Raw genomic sequence first — 18,845 nt, 5'->3', positions numbered from 1 at the left:
AAATGGAGCGACAATCTCCTGAACTGTTTACTAGTTTATGTGGAACAAAAAAAAACTCCACAAAACAATTTTTAAAAATCCAGAAGTAACAATTATTCATATTTCCTCCCCACAGTATTTAAAAAACCATTCTCATAAAAAGAACTGAAGAAGGAAGTGGGACTAAGTTTCAATGAATGGGCATGAAATTTAATCAGAATCATTTTCTGAGCTGTAATGATCAGTATCAGTTTCAGTCTCTGCTTCTACATCTACTCGGAGCAATCCAAGGTTTGCTCGGATTGAAACAAGCTTCTCTTCCCTTTCACGTGTCAGTTTATTTCTTGATTTAGTGTGAGTGTTTCCAAACATAGACCAGATTCTTTCACATGCTGCAGAAGATGGAGGAATCTGAAGAAGGCGAGAAGCAAGAGGAGTCAGAGGCTGTGTTGTAGAAAGACCTTGCCACCATGTTGCAGGAGGAATATGTTTGGCAGAATCCCAGATTGCATTCCTGGACCAAATCCCTGAAGATGTTCTATATTCTGCAACATTTGAAAGTACCTTCCCAACATCAAGTCCTAAATGTGATGCTTGTTTTGTAATCCAGTCAAATGCAGTAACAGTGCTATCATCACTTATATTGTCACCTTTGAATCTTGGATCCAGCAGAATTGCAGCAGCGTCAATTGGATGGCAACAAAATTATTCCCCTTTTTAAATAAAATCTTTCACTTTACTTTCTTCTATAGTTGTAAGTGGAGATATACTGAGATGTTCAAAAACAGTTGTTTTTATCTTTGTCATTAGATAAGGAATTTCTGACAAAAGTGATTCAGATGCAGTGATTGCTGCAGCAATTGGCTTAAGCATCTTCAGGGAATTTTGCAGCTGAACCCAGAAGACTTCCTGATCAAGAACAGTGTTTCTTACACTCCTGGGTACTTTAAGATCTTCAGCTATTATTGTTTCTTGAAGAGCTTCTTTGTTTTTTAGTAAACTTTCAAAGGAGATCACCACTCCAGCCCACTGAGTTTTACTACAGAGCTTCAGTGTCACTATTTTATTCTTTGCATTTTTTCCCTACTTGCTTCTTCTTAAAAACTGCAGCTACAACATGAGTGTCTTTTACATGTTTTATAACTTCTTTTGCTTGTCTATAGATCCTTTGAAGGGTTTCCAGTTTCATAATATCATTAAGAAGCAAGTTTAGCCCATGAGATGCACATCCTATTGCAGTAATATGTGGATACTTAATCCATTATGATCTTCCATGCTGCTTTCATATTGCTGGCAATTTTCTGTAGGACTTCACATATTTTACAGCTGATATACTCTGCAGTATATCTATTCTCTCCTGTTTCAATGCTTTTGTAAAAAAAAATGGTTGAGGTGTTGTTATAACAAAATTTATAATTCCTTTTCCTCTCACAAAAACTGCAAATTCGGGGGGGGGACAAAAAAGGCTTGAGGGGAAAAAGCAGGTTTTTCCCCAAATTTTTCCGGTTTTGTCCTGGGCCTTCACATCTCTACTCCAGACAGGGGTTTGTTTGTTTGTTTGTTTGTTTGTTTGTTTGTTTGTTTGTTTGTTTTGCATGTGCACGTGCATTCTGCAACATACCCTTGGCACAAGAATAGTGCATTTGTTGTGGATTTATACTGGGCTGTCCACACATCATTCCACTGTTAGTTATTGTGTGGTGATTCCCCAATGGTATCACATTATTGCCATCTGGAGAGGAGCTCTTGTACAAAAGCAGGGCAACACCAACACCACTCCGCTCTGGAACATTTGTTCTTTGGAAAGTTACAGGAATTCCGCCAGACGAGACGTAGAGGAGCATTCCATCACGTGGGTCATCTGTAGTCACAGATTCCCCACCTGAATGAGATCTAAGCCTTGGACACACTAAAATGTAATGGAAGATTGGAAGAGTTGGATGGAATACTGGGAAGTGGCATTTATATAGGCAGAAGAGATGGGATGCGCCAAGCTCTGTCGTGCAATCTGATTTACAGATTAGAGAGCACAGTGGAAAACCTTTCATTTCACACCAATAATACATTGCTGGTGAAAATATTTAAGGAGCCAGATCCTGTTCCCACAGGAGTAATGGCTAAAAACTTGCTGCACTGCCGAATCCTGCCCTCAGTCGTCCAATTAATCTTGCTCAGGGATGCCCTGATTAAATGATGTCCTGCAAACCACGACAGGTAATAATTTTCATGTCAAAATTAATTGCGCTGAAGAATTATTTCCCGCTATTACAGTCCATATATAATATTGGCCTGTCATGTGCTTCTGAGCACATTATGCTATGATGAATTTATTTGTGCAGCTTCTTAGGGTAATAAAGACCTTAACATTTTCGGGAAAGCAATGGGGGGAAACACCCCCCAAATGGCTGCCCTTCAAATTATGTCAAACAGACATGACACAATGATTGTCCTTATACATTTGGGGGGCTTTGGAGAAGTACCCAAGTGCTCCAGCCAGGGCGGCCAAATGCAAAAGAGGAAATGGCTTCTGCACCTCTAGCAATTGTGTAGAAGAGGGAATTTAAGTGCACTTTGACACATGATCAAATTCCACACAACCATGATAAGTGCAGAAGTCATGCCCTCTTTTGCAACTGGGCATCTTTGTTCCATACTACACCCAACCACCCAATTGCCAAGCAAACTATCCTTCCTCATCTATCTCATTGGCTTTAGGACAGGGGTGGGGAACCCCAGGCAACCCCTCACTGATCCTGCTACAGGCCCCAAGTGTTTTTGCCTACCTGGAACATGTCCTTAAACTCTGATGATGCCTTTTCTTTGACTGGATGGGAGAGAGAGAGAGCTGTGTGTGTGTGTAAAAACTACTCTGTTGTACACATTTACACCCATTGCTCCACCCCCACCCCCCTTTGGCCGTGGCCCCACTTATTATAAACATGTGGCATCTGGAAGGTTGTCCAGAAAGAAATGTGGCCTTTGGGATGAAAATATTTTCCCACCTCAATTTTAGTGTTTGGGGGTGATCCTCAGTAGGACCTCTCCCTCATTCCTTCAGGTGTGAACCCCAAGTCATCACCCCTCAGTTCTGAGTGAAGTCTTCAGAGTCTGGCAGCTTGCAGTAAGGATGCAAACACTAAGCTGGACCACCGCTTCTCTGAGCAGGTGCCTTCTTCATATGAGAACATCTCCACACTACACATTCAAACCAGTTTCCAAGCCGGTTTAAGAGCAACAGCTTCCAGCCAAGGAACTTCAAGAGTATTTATTCCACAAAAAGGGAATTTCAGCAAATTCAGTCCCCACCCCACCCCTGCAGGACAAATTGCACTTGCTGAAATTCCCTGTGCTCAATAACTATTAAAGGTATATGAACTCAACGCCATGTGCATCTGGATCAATAGTTCACCATTGATATGATATCCATGAAAAGGTTTTGGGTTGTAACCTCAAAATCATCACACAATCATGTAACTGCAGAGGCTTTTTGCAATTTTTGAAATGTAAAGTGCTTCTTTCTGTTTGCTTTTGCATTTATTTTTGTATTAAAAATACTCCCAAAATAAGATAACAGTTGAGTTGGCCATGTGTTACACTTGATGAATTGGAAAGACCTAGATATAGCTTTAGCAGGGATGGTAGTTTTGATTTTGATTCACTACTCAAGCCACATGGCACAGCACATGAGAGGTCAAAACCTAACCCTGGCCCAGTCTCCCTGTGACTGACTAATAAAATCCTTATAAGCACCAGATGTTAGCTGCTGATTGCTTCTAACATATTGAGAGTAGATTTATTTATTTGACCCTGGAGTGGCATGGCTTCTGCAAGAGATTTTGGAAGCAGGGAACAAATCAATTGGTGTGGGGAAAGCACTTCATTTATCTGTAACATGGACTTACCGTGGTATATCCACAGAGGTAGCATTTTTGCAACCAGCTTCCAAATTTTGTATTAAAGGCACTAAACCTATAACTATCCAGTGCTCTATTTCATGCTAAATGCATACAATATGAGGACTTCAAAATAATAAGATTGGAAAAGTGAGGAGGAGAAACCGACTGATTTGTCCATCCTTAACTGGAAGGAGAGAAAGAGAATTGTGATCTCACAGAGGTGTTCCAGGGTGGGGGGGATTCCAAGCAGAAAGAGGAGCAAGGGAGAAGGAAACCTCTGGATGATTGGGTTGATCAAGGCTCGGAGAAATAAATGTCATGGGCCAAAATAGAGCAGGATATGATCGCAGAGAGATAAAGGAGGCAAGGCCATGGAGAGGGGAGCTTTGAAAGGAAAGAAGGATTTTGTGCTTGCTATATAAGCAAACATGAAGATATTGTAGGCATATAAAGAAGGAAGTCATGGGATAAATTATTTTGGTAGCAGAGAACTGTGGTGTTTCCAGGTGACCCATTTATTGAACATTCATTTGTTTGCAGGGAGGTTAAGACAATTGGCTATTGAATCAGCATTCTTTCCAATTTGTTTGCAGAGAGGCTAGATGAATTTTTTGTCAAAACAAGTGGTGTCTCACATGTTCCAACACATTTCTCCTTCACTTTCTTCATTGCAGGAAGCCTGATCTTTTGGGGAAGTGAGTTTGTTGCGCAAGACCTCGCAATCAACTATTAATTGTGCAACCTGAATTTTGCATGCAGAAGGTCCCAGGCACAATTCCCAGCATCCCCCAGTAAGGCTGGGAGGGACCCTTGTCTGAAATCCTGGTTTAGATCAACCAATGGTCTCTCTAGGCACTATACGTTCTATGTGATTTACAAGATTTTCTCCATTAAAGGAGGCAAATCAGTGACAAAATAACTTTGACTCCTATGGAAAAGGGCTTATGCAAATCCAAGCGGGTTTTCATTTTGGAAACGTGTTAGATTTTTCTTGAGCATAAAAGTAAATGCAAAACACACACACGGCATTCATCTTACCACCCTTCTGGCAGCCATTTCTGCTTAACATAAAAAGCCCATGTGGGCAACTGAAAGAGGGCAGAATTATTGTGTCTTGTCCCCCAAGAGGCTCTGGCTTGCATCGCAGGCAATCTCTTGGTTTTGAAATTATATCAGCAACTTTGCTGCTTTTTAAATTAGAAAAGAAAAAGAAATCCTAGCAGAGTACCCATCTCTTTCTGTGTCCAGATTTTCCTTTTGCAGTATTCTGCTTGAAAATCCTGGTGATGCGCAAAGGAAGAAATGCTCTGAGAGAGACCCAAGATGAGACCTTAACCATAAACCAGGATTCAGATAACACTAAAGCAAACCTTTGCTTAGCTGCTACACCACTCTAAGCTGAAAAGACCAGAGAGGAACAGAGAGTGTGCAAGCATATTTGAGTCACCCTGGTAAACCATGGTTTGGCTGATCGCTGTTTCAGATCAGATCAAATTTATTGCAGCTATAAGCTCATACAGCATAACATAAATAAATACAACAAGACGTGCTTGCTTTATAATCAATAAAAATGAGATACAATCAATACAATTAAATATAAGGTTAAAAATATAGTACTTCAGGTAATATAAGAATAAAAGAAGCCATGTGATAAAAGGTTTCAGGATTTATATAACAGTCCATTTCGGACAGAACAGCATTTAAAAATCTTGCCACTTGCAAGGTTACAAAAGAATCAGTGTCTTGCAGTATTAGGGCAAGGTGAGTCTCTACTGGAAGTCCAGATAATTTTTGGATTAATGGACTCAGTAGATTTCTCCTGACAGCACTATACAGGGGGCAAGTAAAGACTATGTGCTGGAGGAACATAGGACTGAGACTCGGCCCTTAGAGAATCTATTGAGCAGGACATTGGAGGGGAAGGTATTGAACCTTGCTTTGGTTAATGGCTAACTGATTGGACTGACAATAAGAAACAAAAATCCTCAGTGCTCTGTTTAGACCGACTTGCGAATAGGAGAGGATTACTGCATTGTCCGCATACAAAAGCAGTGGGCAGCGATAATCCGCAAGGCAGGGGGCATGAATATTAGCCAGTAATTCGATTAGAGGTTTTCTCATATCACTTATAAACAAATTAAAGAGATAGGGACCTAATATACAGCCTTGACGGACACCCTTTTTTATAGGCACCGAATTCGTGAGTTCGCCAGTTGGAGTCTTACTCTGGCAACTGAACCCTCATGCAGTTGGATCATAAGCCATAAGAGTCTTCTATCAATGCCCCAAGCCACGAGTTTCTCCCATAAGATGTTTCTGGGGATGCTGTCAAAAGCTGCCCTCAAGTCGATAAAGGCAGCACATAGTTGGCCCCGACTAGGGGTAGAGTATTTCAGAGCAAGGTGGTAAAGTATTGTAGTGTGGTCCGTTGTGGAGCGGTTAGATCTAAAACCTGCTTGTTCACGGCTGATTAAATTGGACTCATCCGACCACTGGGACAATTTGGACAGCAGGAAGCGGGCATATATTTTCCCAAGGATTGAAAGTAGGCTGATGTTGCGGTGGATCCTTTTTTATGAATTGGGATGATAATGGCCTCCTTCCACGACTTGGGAATAAGTCCTGTGGTGTTTATTGCATCGAAAACTTTGGCCAGGATTCCAGCCCATCACTCTGAATTTGTCTTAATGGCCTCTGCTGGGACCAAATCTGGCCCAGCAGCCTTATCCACTTTCAGTTGGGATATCAAATCATTTATTAACCCCGGGTCGGTAGGAGGCCAAATGGATAGATGTCTAAACAGGTGCTCCAAGCAGGGAGATGGGGCATCCACCTGTGAGAAGCACTTCCTCAAGAACTGCTCCCATGTAGGGGCAGGGATAATGCCCCGGGGGTATTTTCTCGCTCTTCTATTGATCAGTGACCAAAATTCACATGACCTATTTGCTTTGGATGCTACAATTAAAACCTGCCAGCAATTCGTTCACTTGCCAGGTGGGTTTAGCCTTTGTCTGGGCCTGATCGTTGTTTTTGCCAAGAATAATGGAGATGGAGATTTTAAGAATTACAGGCTCTGATAATCTATAGAAGCTTGTAATTAAAAACTGAATTTCTTCTAATGGGAAAAGGTAATGATAAAAAGTGCAGCTCGTAAAGAAGACTTTGCATGTATTTGTACTAGCAGAGCTTCAGTCAGAAACAGTATTAGCCTGCTTAAGATGTTGAACCATTTCAGAATGAAGCATAATTCTCCAGAGAAAGAGTAACCACACATCTTTGCAGGATTTTCCTGCATTATCCATCCTTCAGCTGCAGTTAGGGAGGTCTGATGCAACAGAGGACTGGGCTTGGACACCTTTAGCAGTGAGGTAAGAAAGGGGGTGTTCAGCAAAGGAAGCCTGTCATGCAAATGATCTCTGCTGAAAATTCCCTCTACAACTGAGGTTGCCACTGGAACACACCCTCTTAACTAGGCCTGGGTTTCTGAGATACTACACAAGCACAAGAGTAAGTACGACTAAGATTCCTGAGAACCAAAGCTTTCCATTTTTAGAGAGAGAGAGAGAGAGAGAGAGAGAGAGAGAGAGAGAGAGAGAGAGAGAGAGAGAGAGAGAGAGAGAGCAAGCAAGGCTCAGTCCTATAAATACTTACCTGGGAGTAAGTCCTATTGAATTCAAACACACTGAGGACTGCATTGCAAGTTATTCACCCCTGTAGTTACCAAGAGATGCAGGAAATCACATGATCTGGCCATGTTTATTGAAAGTTGGTGGGATAACTGAGTAAGATCATGCCTGGCTGGGAAATCGGGTCCTCCCTAACAAGAGGGCAAGTGTTGCGGTGCGACCTGGCAACCAGACCCTGTGTTGTGGGTGGGAATGTTTGGATAGCCACAACACCCTACTGAGGGCCCTCGATCCTGGGTGCAATTGGGCCCGAGGGACACCAGTCAAAGCAATCATGTCCCTGAGCTTCCTCTTTTGGGCTCTGTGCATCGGAACACCCGCCTACCTCTCCCTATATTTAGGGCTTGCACACATGACCTTACTATGCCGTTGTGTGTCGCCTGTCGTTGGGACAGGGGCATGGCAGGAATTTCCCCCACTTGGCTGATTGGCTGGTGCCACTTGGGTTTCACCTGCTGCGTAGCAAATTGTCACAACTTGTAAGGTTGCGGATAGGCTCTGGTTCAGGTGATAGAGGTGGCAGGATGCCTAGCCATCCCTATGCGTTGGGTATTCCTTTAAGAAGGAATCCACGGACTCATGGTTGGTCTTCCCTGTGAGGGGTTGTGCCTGGAGCCTGAGTCCAGGGGACATCTAGGTGGAGGCTTAGCAGGGCTCCTGCTTGCCACTGTCCCAGGTGTTCACCCGAGGCTGACCTATGGTTGGTGCCCAGGGTCAGCGCTCCCTGCAAGGGTGCAGGGAGTTTGTCGAACCAGAGCCTATGCAACCACTCACTTGATCACTAAGGTTGTGGCCTAAATTCTGCCAAAAACCAAACCTAAAATTTGAGTCTTGTCTGAATTTATTTCAGGGGGTGGTTAAAAGGTCTCCACACGCAACAGAGAGCTTCAGGGCTGCTGCAAAACTCCCCGTGCCTCCCTTCCAATGACGAGCAGACCCAGGATTAATGAGACAGTTTTGTAAACACTGCAGAATGCATTTATGTGAAATAGGAGATATTATGCAAATGTACTTCTGCATAATTTATACTGGTTAAAGAATTAAGTTTTTCTTGATACAGAAATGTTGTTTTCTTTTTTTAGGGCAGAGTGCAAAGAATATTGTTTTTATTTTACAGTTAGTGGTTAGTGGCCACTGGGACTGGGAGGGCAGCAGGAAGGGAGGTCAACAGTAGGGGGAGACAGAGCCATTCGCTTCTTTGTGAGTAAGGAGGGAAGCAGTTGGGGGCTGTCTGATGGCAGTCTAAAGTTGGTGGGGCAATGCCACATTTGCCAATATTGATCAGCCTCCACTGGAAAGCATACTGTCTACGTTCCACAATAATGGGCTGTGTAAATCTCCAGCAGAATCACATGATAAAGCTTCTCTTGGACTGTGCCACTTGAGGCTGTATTGGGAGGGGGGAGGGTGTTGTGTAGTGGGTATCCAGTGATTTCAGCCCGGTGCAGTTAAGAAGCTGGAGGCGAGGATCTGGTACAACATCTCTTTACTTCAAAGAACAGGTAAGAACCAGAACACAGGAATGAGGAAAACTGGGGCTTATATAATAACAGAGGACTAGCAGGGAAAAGATACATTTTGGCAGGAACCAATAGCACGGACTCCCTCCCGCAGAAACCAATCCGGCAGAGGATCCAAATCCTGCACCCTGAACCAGTGAATGATAGACGTTCCCGCTGGAACTTGTACATTCAAATAAACTCTGTAATACAATACAATAAACTCTATAGCTGTGCTATTACTTTAATACACAACAGAGCAGTTGGCAGGCCTTAACACTCTCCCATACAGAGCAAAAACAAAACACAAAAGAAGAAGACTAGCACCAGAACAATTCTTCACTGCTTTTTCTATGATGAACTACTTTTCTTTGTGCAGGAAGTTTTGTTTTTGCTTGTGGGGTATAACCATGTAACACTCTGTCCAATCAGGAAATATTGTCAATCTTAAGATTTACAGTATTGCCATTTAAAAAAATATTACTGTTGGTTTCTTTGAATATGTAAATGAAACAAAGATGGGATTACTTTTTGAATGCCAAGGTTAGAGACAATATCTCACAGAATGCAATAAAGACTGCTAAATAAATATTTAACCATATGTACATTTTTTCAAAGATCCTCTGAAATACCGGTAGCTAGTGGCAGAGTTTAATCCCCTTGTTGACACTTGTAAAGATAATAAAGATTTGGGATGTGGATTTTTAAAAAAACACTGGAAAAAGAGCAAAGCATATGGAGGTTAAATTTACATTGCCATCCATATACTTTATGGTAGCTCTCTGAACTACCCTTATTTTTCTCTTCTCCTCCTCCTGCCGCAGCTGGCTGTGCCTTATTTTCGGGGTATGGTTTAGATTCCTTGGATGCTTAAAAATCCTGCTATGGTTTATTTTATGACTACGTCTTAAAATAGGGGAAACAGGGTATATGATCACTTTTTTTGCTGCGGCAATTGCAATGTTGAAGTTTTGGAAAAACAAAATGACTGAGGGGGACGGGATAATGATTTGTAGTTTTTATAGACGTCTATTCTCAACTCTGTTAATTGGAGATGCCTCATTTCCCTACATTTCCCTCCTCCTTTAGGGACAAAACACCCCACCCCAAACCAAATTAAAGCTCACTTGGTAATGTTTGCAAGCTCATCTGTTTGCACTATTTACCTCACTTGCATAATTTGGATTTTCAGGTTGCAGAGTTCAGATTTATTTATTGCTTGCAAACTTGAGCTTCTGGCAGAGTCAGTGTCAAAGACCCACAACCCAGGAGGATTCCCACTGAGAACAAGCCCCAGACAATGGCACCCTGCATTGTCACCTGCCTTTTGCTCTGGCCCAGAGGTGATGGGCAAGCAAGCAATGAGGGAGGTGCCCGCTGCCAGGCAAGAAGGCAGGTAACAGAGAGATGGAGTAGAGGAGCAGCAGCAACTGGCAACCATGGCAGCAATGGGGTAGACTCACTAGGGGACCACTGAGGGTGCCTTTCCCAAGAGCAGCCCCCCCCAAAAAAAACCCTCCAGAAGCCAGCACTGGTTTCTGGCCTTATGAAGAGTGCTCTTGTGAAATTCCACAGTCATTTGCAGTGCTCGGTAATTCAGATATCAACAGAACAGCCATGGCTTGAAGAACTAAATGCAGGCTTGTAAATAGCCGCTGGGCTGATGGTCTCCTGTGGCCAGCTTTGTTGCCAGGCAACCGAATAGCTACGCATTAAAAGAAACAAACTCTTTCCCCTTAGGCTACATTTCGCTACATATGCAATCCAATATATTGGGAGTAAGACGTGTTTAGCTTGAATGGGGTTTACATCCAAGGAAATATGCATAGACTCGCACTATTATTTGGTCATAGGTAGGCAGGCTGGCAAGCAATTTACTTATTTTTTGTGGCTTAATAATTGTGGTGCTCTTATTTGCATGTCATCCGCTCTACGGTCTGAACAAGGCTGAGGAAGCAGCGACCTCTGTGCTATGAGAGGATGAAACTCCTGCCTAGTGTGAAGGACAGAGTCTCAGAGTCTACACTGCATTCACCTCTGCCAGAAAGCAGCTATCTCAGATTATATACATGCAGCTTCTTTTTATATTTATTATATTATATAAACAAAACTCTAGGCTGACAGATACGATGATTAATTTGAAGGTATGGCAATTTTCTTACCCAGTGCTAGGCTGACAGAGTAGGGTCAGGAAATAGGTAAAATGTTCTGTTTCACGGGACCATCTTGCCATGTGAAACGCTGCAAGCTTTCATTGGCAAATGAAAATGATGGAGTACATGGAACTGGCTGAGATGACCAGGAGAATTCGCGACGGGGAGAAGAAGCGACAGAAGAAGAGTGGAAAGATTTCAAAATTTATTTTAAAAAATATGGTAAAATTGTATATTGAGATTAGATTTAGAAGTTTATAGAAACTGCGGGTATAAGAATTATGTTAAATATGTTGATGTATGAGAGATTGGAAATAGGAAGGAGTTTTAAATAATGAATTGGAAATTGCTAAAGATAAAAAAGAAATGAACCGCAGATAGGGGGAACTCGAGGAGGTCCCCTTTTACAATGTTAATGGAAAAGGATTATGGTATTTTAATTTTTGTGTTTTTATTATTATTTTTGTAATGTTATTTTTTCTTGTTATTTCTGTTTGTATTTGTTGTGTTTAAATTGTTGTGCTTATTTGTAAAACCAATAAAAATTATTATATATAAAAAAGAAAAATGCTGCAAGCTTTCGAACTTACACAACTTTCATCTAGGCGTACAGAGTAAACAGCACAGTCTGTTTTAGATTCAGATGGATAGCTGCTGGCTTAATCTGCCTTTCAAAAAAGGAAGACAAAGGAAGTCTTCAGCTTGGCTATTTGGGGGTAGGGAAGCAGACTGGAAAGACATTGATGGAGCACACACACACACATTTGCGCAGTCATCTAGAAGAAAGGGCTAGAATGGCTATTTTATTTTCAGTAAGGGTGATTGCATGTGCAACTTTACAGAGGACAGTCCTGTCCTGCCCTGTCCAAATCCAGTTTAAAGATAAAGTGCCAAAAGATGGGGGGAGCAAGAGGGGCCATTGAAGTTCCCCGCCAACTCCAGTTAGCATCTGGACAATTGATCTTACCATCATCATGGCCAACTCCCAGCATCTCCAGGCTGGAAATATTTCCTCTTTGAAACCCTAAAGAGCCACTGCTGGCCAGGATAGACAATACTGAGTAGTTGGACCCAGTGGCCTGACTCAACCAGCATAAGGCAGCTTCCTATCCCAACAGAACTTGGCAGCTTGCCACTGGGGAGGCAGGGCAGGGATCTTTGTGTCCCCCCCAAAAAAGCGTCCCCCTGGCAAGACTAGTTCTTGATCACTGCTTATGGTGGCATTGCTCCATACTGGTATTTCTTCCTCAGTGCCGTCTGCCCTTGTTCAGTTTTGTTTTTCACTTTGTATTCAAACGAGAGAGAATACATGAAGCTGAGCAGCTGCCACAAAATGTGGCCAGTTGGCTAAACCTGATAATGGCAAGCCCATTTTACAGATACTGTAGCAAGGTCATTCTAAAACAGGGGTGGAAAAGCTACCACCCTACAGATGCTGCTGCAGTGCAATTCCCATCAGCCTCAGCTACCATGGGCAACGATGGGAACTGTAGTCCAACAATATCTGGAGGGACAGACATACCGTATCCCTGATCTGAAAGAATCTTACTGTGCAGCTCCTCAGTCAAGCCAGGATCATGTGACTTGAGGAACCAATAGGGACCTCAGTTCCTGTATACAACTTCTGTTCCAACCTGTACTCATTTGAAGCAACTTGTACATCAAAATTCACCACCTTGCCTATGTTCCTGCCTTGGTTCTTACAGTATATGGCCACCATCCCATCTTCTGATCTTGCCTCTTCCTCCAACCCTTGGCCCTTGTTTGCCTGATCCTGTGCCTGACCTCCAGCCTATTTCACCCTTGACTATCCTGCCAGAATAAGATCCTGGCTGCAGCCTGCCAGAAAGTTTTCCTCCTCCTTTCCCTCACCCCTATAATGGTTAGAAAAGCAACTTGCGTGTGCCTCTGGTCTCATCCCACTTCACCACTTTGACTATGTCCAGCAGCACCATGCTTCCATTGGAATCACAACCAAGGACTTCGTTGGAGAGCGGCCCCAAATGCTGGACCCTACCACATCTGCTCTACCACATCCAATGCTTGGCATAGACAGGATCCTGGGTTCTATGCTAGGACCTCCTGTCTCCATATCTGCCTGAGACTGCAGGGTGCTTCTTCAGTCCACAATACCAGACTATACAGTACTGCTAGACTATGCTGACTCGCCATTGAGTTATTTAATTTACACCCTCCTGTCTTTTGACCCAGGCCAGTCTTCATGCCAGCTCACAATCAGACACCATACGATACAATAAAACCAGTTTCAACCACAACACTCAATCTAAAACAAAATAAAATCACTTTTAATCACACCAGGATACAGCAGTGGGAACAGCACACACATCGATTGTAAACTGACTCATCTGGCAGTCACAGTCATCAAAGGCTAGTTCAGGAATCCATGTTCATCCCTTGATGACTGTATCATTAAGTGACAACTAGCCCATATAGATAGATCTAATACCACAAACAGAGCATTTGATTCACTTGGCATTGCCTCTAAATACAGTGCCTTTTGGTGGAGTCAATTCAGTCAGCTGCTGGTCATGTAGTCATTTATTTAAGCAGATTTATACCTTGCTCCCCATTGTAGAAGGGACGCAGGTGGCGCTGTGGTCTAAACCACAGAGCCTAGGGCTTTCCAATCAGAAGGTCGGCGGTTCAAATCCCCACGACGGTGAGCTCCCATTGCTCCTGCCAACCTAGCAGTTCGAAAGCACGTCAAAGTGCAAGTAGATAAATAGGTACCGCTCTGGCGGGAAGGTAAACAGCGTTTTCGTGCGCTGCTCTGGTTCGCCAGAAGCTGCTTAGTCATGCTGGCCACATGACCCGGAAGCTGTACGCCCGCTCCCTCGGCCAATAACGCGAGATGAGCGCTGCAACCCCAGAGTCATCCACGACTGGACTTAATGGTCAGGGGTACCTTTACCTCTATTGTAGAAGCAAAGAGTATACATCTGCATAAATGAAAAAGTGGAATGGTTTACAGGTTTCCTCTGAAATAGATCCTATTAAGTTGTGGTTACAGGTAGGTAGCCGTGTTGGTCTGCCGTAGTCAAAACAAAATAAAAAAATTCCTTCCAGTAGCACCTTAAAGGTAAAGAGACCCCTGACCCCTGAATAGTAATCAAGTGTTGTAACATGAATGCATGAACCAGCTCTTAATGTAATAGTATTGGAGCATGTGATCAGACTGTTCTGCTGCTACAAACTGATTCCACAAGACTGTAAAAATCTAAATGACTTTTCACCATTTCCAGATAAGGACTGAATGAAACAGAATGGGCCAATGCCAGAGCAGTACTTCTAGTTTCAAGTTAAATTCACCTCCAGTTTCTCTTGCAATAGCAGAATAAGATGACAAGGGGTGAACCAACTAAGAGGGGAAGGAGTTGTTAACGTTCAAAACTGGAACGTGGCACAGGGCACTCTGCCAGCATTGGTACTCTTTGGGCAGTAGAGCTGAGCAGGTTATAGTCTCTGTTGACAAGTTTTCACATTTTTGTCCTTGGTGGTGATAATTATGTCTTCAAAATATGCTTTGGGTGGGTCTCCAGAAATCGTTGGGCCAGCCTCTGAAAATTTTTGTTGTGTTAGTTTAATGTCTGGAAGGCATTTAAAAAATAGCATAAATCTGCATTTCTGGGATCAGAACCAATGCTTTTTGGGGATTCAGCAGTATAGCTAGAGGTGGACAAGAGAAGCATTTGTCATGGATGCAACCTTGCAATAAAAATATTTTGTTGTTGTTGTTGTTGTTGTTGTTAATAATAATAATACCCCACCCACTCCAGACAGTTTCCAGCTAAATATAAAACATAATAAAACGTCAAACGTTGAAGATTTACTGAGAGTAGCAGGCCAGAGAAGATACCACAATTGCAGCTACTAGTTGTCTTATGACAGTAGCCTAACACAGTAAAGCATATTTAGCCAATGAGAAGAGGAAAAAATCAGAGGCACAACACACTGAGCAACAACACCCAGAAGGCTTGGGCCTCTGATCCACTTTGCTGACACATGGGAAATGAAAGGGCTACGTGGACAGGAAGTTCCTTCACTTCCTGGGACGCAGATCCTGGCATTTCACAGCGGTACCATGTGCTCTTAAAGGGAACCTATGCAGATGTGAAAAGATTTGTGAGTGCTCATATTAAATGGAAATAAGAGCATCTGTAAGCCAACAGGCACCTAGCGGGGGGGGGGTGACTTCCTGGTTCTCATTATGCGCCATTTTACAATCAGGGAACGTATTATTGCATTCATTCAGATTTATGTCATCTGCATAACAGTATTAGCACATGCTGATGTACAAAGCCAAAATCCTCCTATCTCTGAACAGCTTTTTGAAGCTGCTTTAAATGTTGGGCTGTGTCTTAAATACAACCCTGACCTCACCTTCGCCAAAACTCTGACTGACTTTGGGGGGGGGGTGGATCACAGAATGATCCCAGTGTTGTAAACACATAACCAGGCCTTCTCTTGAAAAGAAAGGAGCAAAAGGAGCAGAGTGGTCTTCAGAGCAGGCACAAATCAATTTTTAACATGCACAACATGTACATTATTTATAATTCTGTGCATTTTTTCCTTCTGGTGTGAACTGGTGGAAAGTATTCTCCTCTGGCTGCATTGAAAGAGTCTAGTGAATTTCCATTGCATAGGCAGCTTTTTTGAGACTTGAGCTGTATTTACAAACCAAATGAGAATAGGGTGAATTTTACCACCACCCTGTGTGTTTCTACTGTATTGTGATTATAGGCACACATTTTTTTCTAAGAAATGAGTTGTTATCGCAATTCCCACTTTGACCTCACTAATTTCTCAATGAGTCAGCTGCTTAGCTTGCGCCAAGCAACCTTATCATCAATATAGTTCAGTATTTCCAAGGCTGGTCAATCTCTCTAGACTTCTAGTGATGGGGAAAACGGCTGGTGTTTCCTGTTCTCAACTGTGAAGTAATTTCAGCACTTACAGTCATGGACAGCAAACAGCTTTTAACCTTCCTGTCCATTCATACAAACTCCATTTTAAAAAGCCTCTTTTATACAGACCTCAAAGACACACATGCAAGATGACACTCACTGCCCCTGGTTCTATATGCAAAATAGCTAGAATTGATTAGATTCAGCACACCATATCTACACAAATGCTTTTTAAAAGAGGGGAGGCAACACCACACACACACACACACCATTATCATCCTTTAAATTCTCTTAAAATTGCATAGTATGGTTGTGATCCAAGATTTCAGATAGTCTCCCCCAACAAAAACTAATCGTATCTCCTCCTAGTTTGCTCCCTGTTCAAAAGATTAATTCAATGTGCACATATACAAGAGGGGGGCAGGGCCATTTCACACAGTATGGGGCTGTTCTGTGGGTATGCCAAAGATATCTCTAAGCATGAAAAGCTTATATCTCTAAACTGCAACAAGTACATGTTTACAAACACACATTGTCACTCAAGGAGGTTTTTCAGGGTTCAGCCCATACATCCCATAGCAAATCTGGCTCTCTGTAGGATTGTGTTGGATGGCATTCTCTGGCTAATAAAGGCGCTACCCCACTAAAAGAGGTAACCAGATCAGGAGGAGGAAGCTGGAGATCTCATATCCCGGGCTCTTCATTCACTGATTCAGTGGCAGGTGACTAGGCAGACATTTCCCCAAGGAGAAGAGCTTCCCCGTCCCCAAACAACAAGCTCTGCAAACGCCTTCCCTTTTGCTGACACCAACCGCCCTCCCTTAGCTACCAGGCAAACCTCGCATTCATTCATTCATCCATCCATCCACCCTCCTGCATATCCATCAGCCATCATCTCATCTTCCCCCACCCGCGCCGCCGCACACACTCCATCCTCCTCCTCCCAAGCCTGTTCTCTCTCTCCCCCCCCCACCTCCGCTCCTGGCTGTTCCAACCCCCAGAAAACCACCTCCGGAAGAACCCAGCAACCAATACATCACCTCTCTCACGCCCCTTCCTTGGGGACCTCTGGCACTCCCGGTCTAAATAGCCCCACATTGTCTCTGACGCCGCTACTAAACGCTCCCTATCCTGTTTCCCACGCACCCACCCGCAAGCCAAGAAGCCCCCCCCAAGCTTTCCTGCGCCCCCTCCCTTGGGTCCAGAAGAGCCGCTGATCCTCCCTGTGCCTGCCTGGCTGGGATGGCCACACGACGCAAAACAGCCCTCCTGGTCTCTCCCTCTTCCTGCCCGGCTCTGCAGCAGTTTGGTCCTAGCAAGAAAACCTCTCCTCCTTTCTCCTCCAGATCTGCCAAGCCCGGAAAGCGGTCCAGCCAGCACCCTCCGGCCCCACTCCTGGACCAGAGCCAGCAAATCAAGCAACGCCACACTGGGAAGAAAGGCAGGAGCCCCGCAAACAAGCAGACCTCGGAGCGCTGGCGAGGGCGCACAGAGGAAGGACTCACCAAACATTTGAATGTGCCCTTTTGTGATGGGGTTGAAGCTGCCGCAGGCCAGGAGGATAACGTGGGTCTTGGTCGTCTCAGTCATGGTGCTGCCTTGCTCCTTCGCCCGCTGCCTCGGTCTCTCTCCTTTCTTGTGCGTCTCAATGGGTCTGCAGAGGGAGGGAAGGCTGCGCGCTCCCAGACGCAAGCAGCGTCCCTCCCCTCTCTGCTTAACGCATTGCGCGCCAGGCTGGAGTTGCTCGCCTGCCCAGGCCTCTCGAGAGGAAGCTAGAGCTCTGGGAGGGGCAGCACGGCCGCCTGAAGCAGCCCTCTTAACTTAGTTTCTTTTCATAGCAGCATCGAGGTGGAAGGGACCCCGAGGGTCATCTAGTCCAACCTCTGGAACGCAGCAATCTCCACACACGGTTGAGTGCGGGATAACCAAATAGGCAGAGTAGGCCTATGGGCCCCAAGCCTTTGGGGGGGGCCCTGTGACAACGGATCAAAATTATATTGAATTGATCTTGAAATAAAATTGTGGGGTGCCACAGGGTTCTGTCTTGGGCCCAGTCTTATTCAACATCTTTATCAATGACTTGGATGATGGGCTTGAGGGCATCCTGATCAAGTCTGCAGATGACACCAAATTGGGAGGGGTGGCTAATACCCCAGAGGACAGGATCACACTTCAAAATGACCTTAACAGATTTAGAACTGAGCCAAAGCAAACAAGATGAATTTTAACAGGGAGAAATGTAAAGTACTACACTTGGGCAAAAAAATAATGAAAGGCACAAATACAGGATGGGAGACACCTGGCTTGAGAGCAGTACATGTGAAAAGAATCTAGGAGTCTTGGTAGACCACAAACTTGACACGAGTCAACAGTGTGATGCAGCAGCTACAAAACTTGCTCAGCTGAAATAACATCAGAGGCCTAGCCTTGTTGAAGCAATATTGCAGGTGCAATTGAAGCTGTTCATGCAACTGATTACAGCACCTGCTGCAGCATTGGGATCCCAAACTACAGCTTCACCCTGGTTGACCCTACTCTACAGCTTCACCGAAGATACTGCCAAATAACTGAGTTGACACCATAGCATGCTGTCAGGCAGAATCTGTAGTCTGCATGAACTCTGGTATTGGAAAGTACACACACACACATACACATGTGTTTCTCTCTCTCTCTCTCTCTCTCTCTCTCTCTCTCTGTGTGTGTGTGT

General features: G+C 43.9%; 1 protein-coding gene across 1 annotated transcript in view; it reads right to left on the bottom strand.

The window, feature by feature from the left end:
- Positions 1-17,780, bottom strand: part of NMNAT2 (nicotinamide nucleotide adenylyltransferase 2) — a 62,783-nt gene extending 45,003 nt beyond the window's left edge. Inside the window, exon 1 of the mRNA XM_035123017.3 lies at positions 17,644-17,780. Within this exon, the coding sequence (XP_034978908.2) occupies positions 17,644-17,728 (85 nt within the window). The 5' untranslated portion in view covers positions 17,729-17,780. The remainder of the gene's footprint in view (positions 1-17,643) is intronic.
- Between the last annotated feature and the right edge of the window lie 1,065 nt (positions 17,781-18,845).

The sequence above is a fragment of the Zootoca vivipara genome, chromosome 7 (assembly GCF_965207765.1).
Source record: "Zootoca vivipara chromosome 7, rZooViv2.hap1.1, whole genome shotgun sequence".
Taxonomy (NCBI): Eukaryota; Metazoa; Chordata; class Lepidosauria; order Squamata; family Lacertidae; genus Zootoca; species Zootoca vivipara.
Note: the sequence above shows the minus strand (reverse complement) of the source record. Positions and strands in the feature narration are given on the sequence as shown.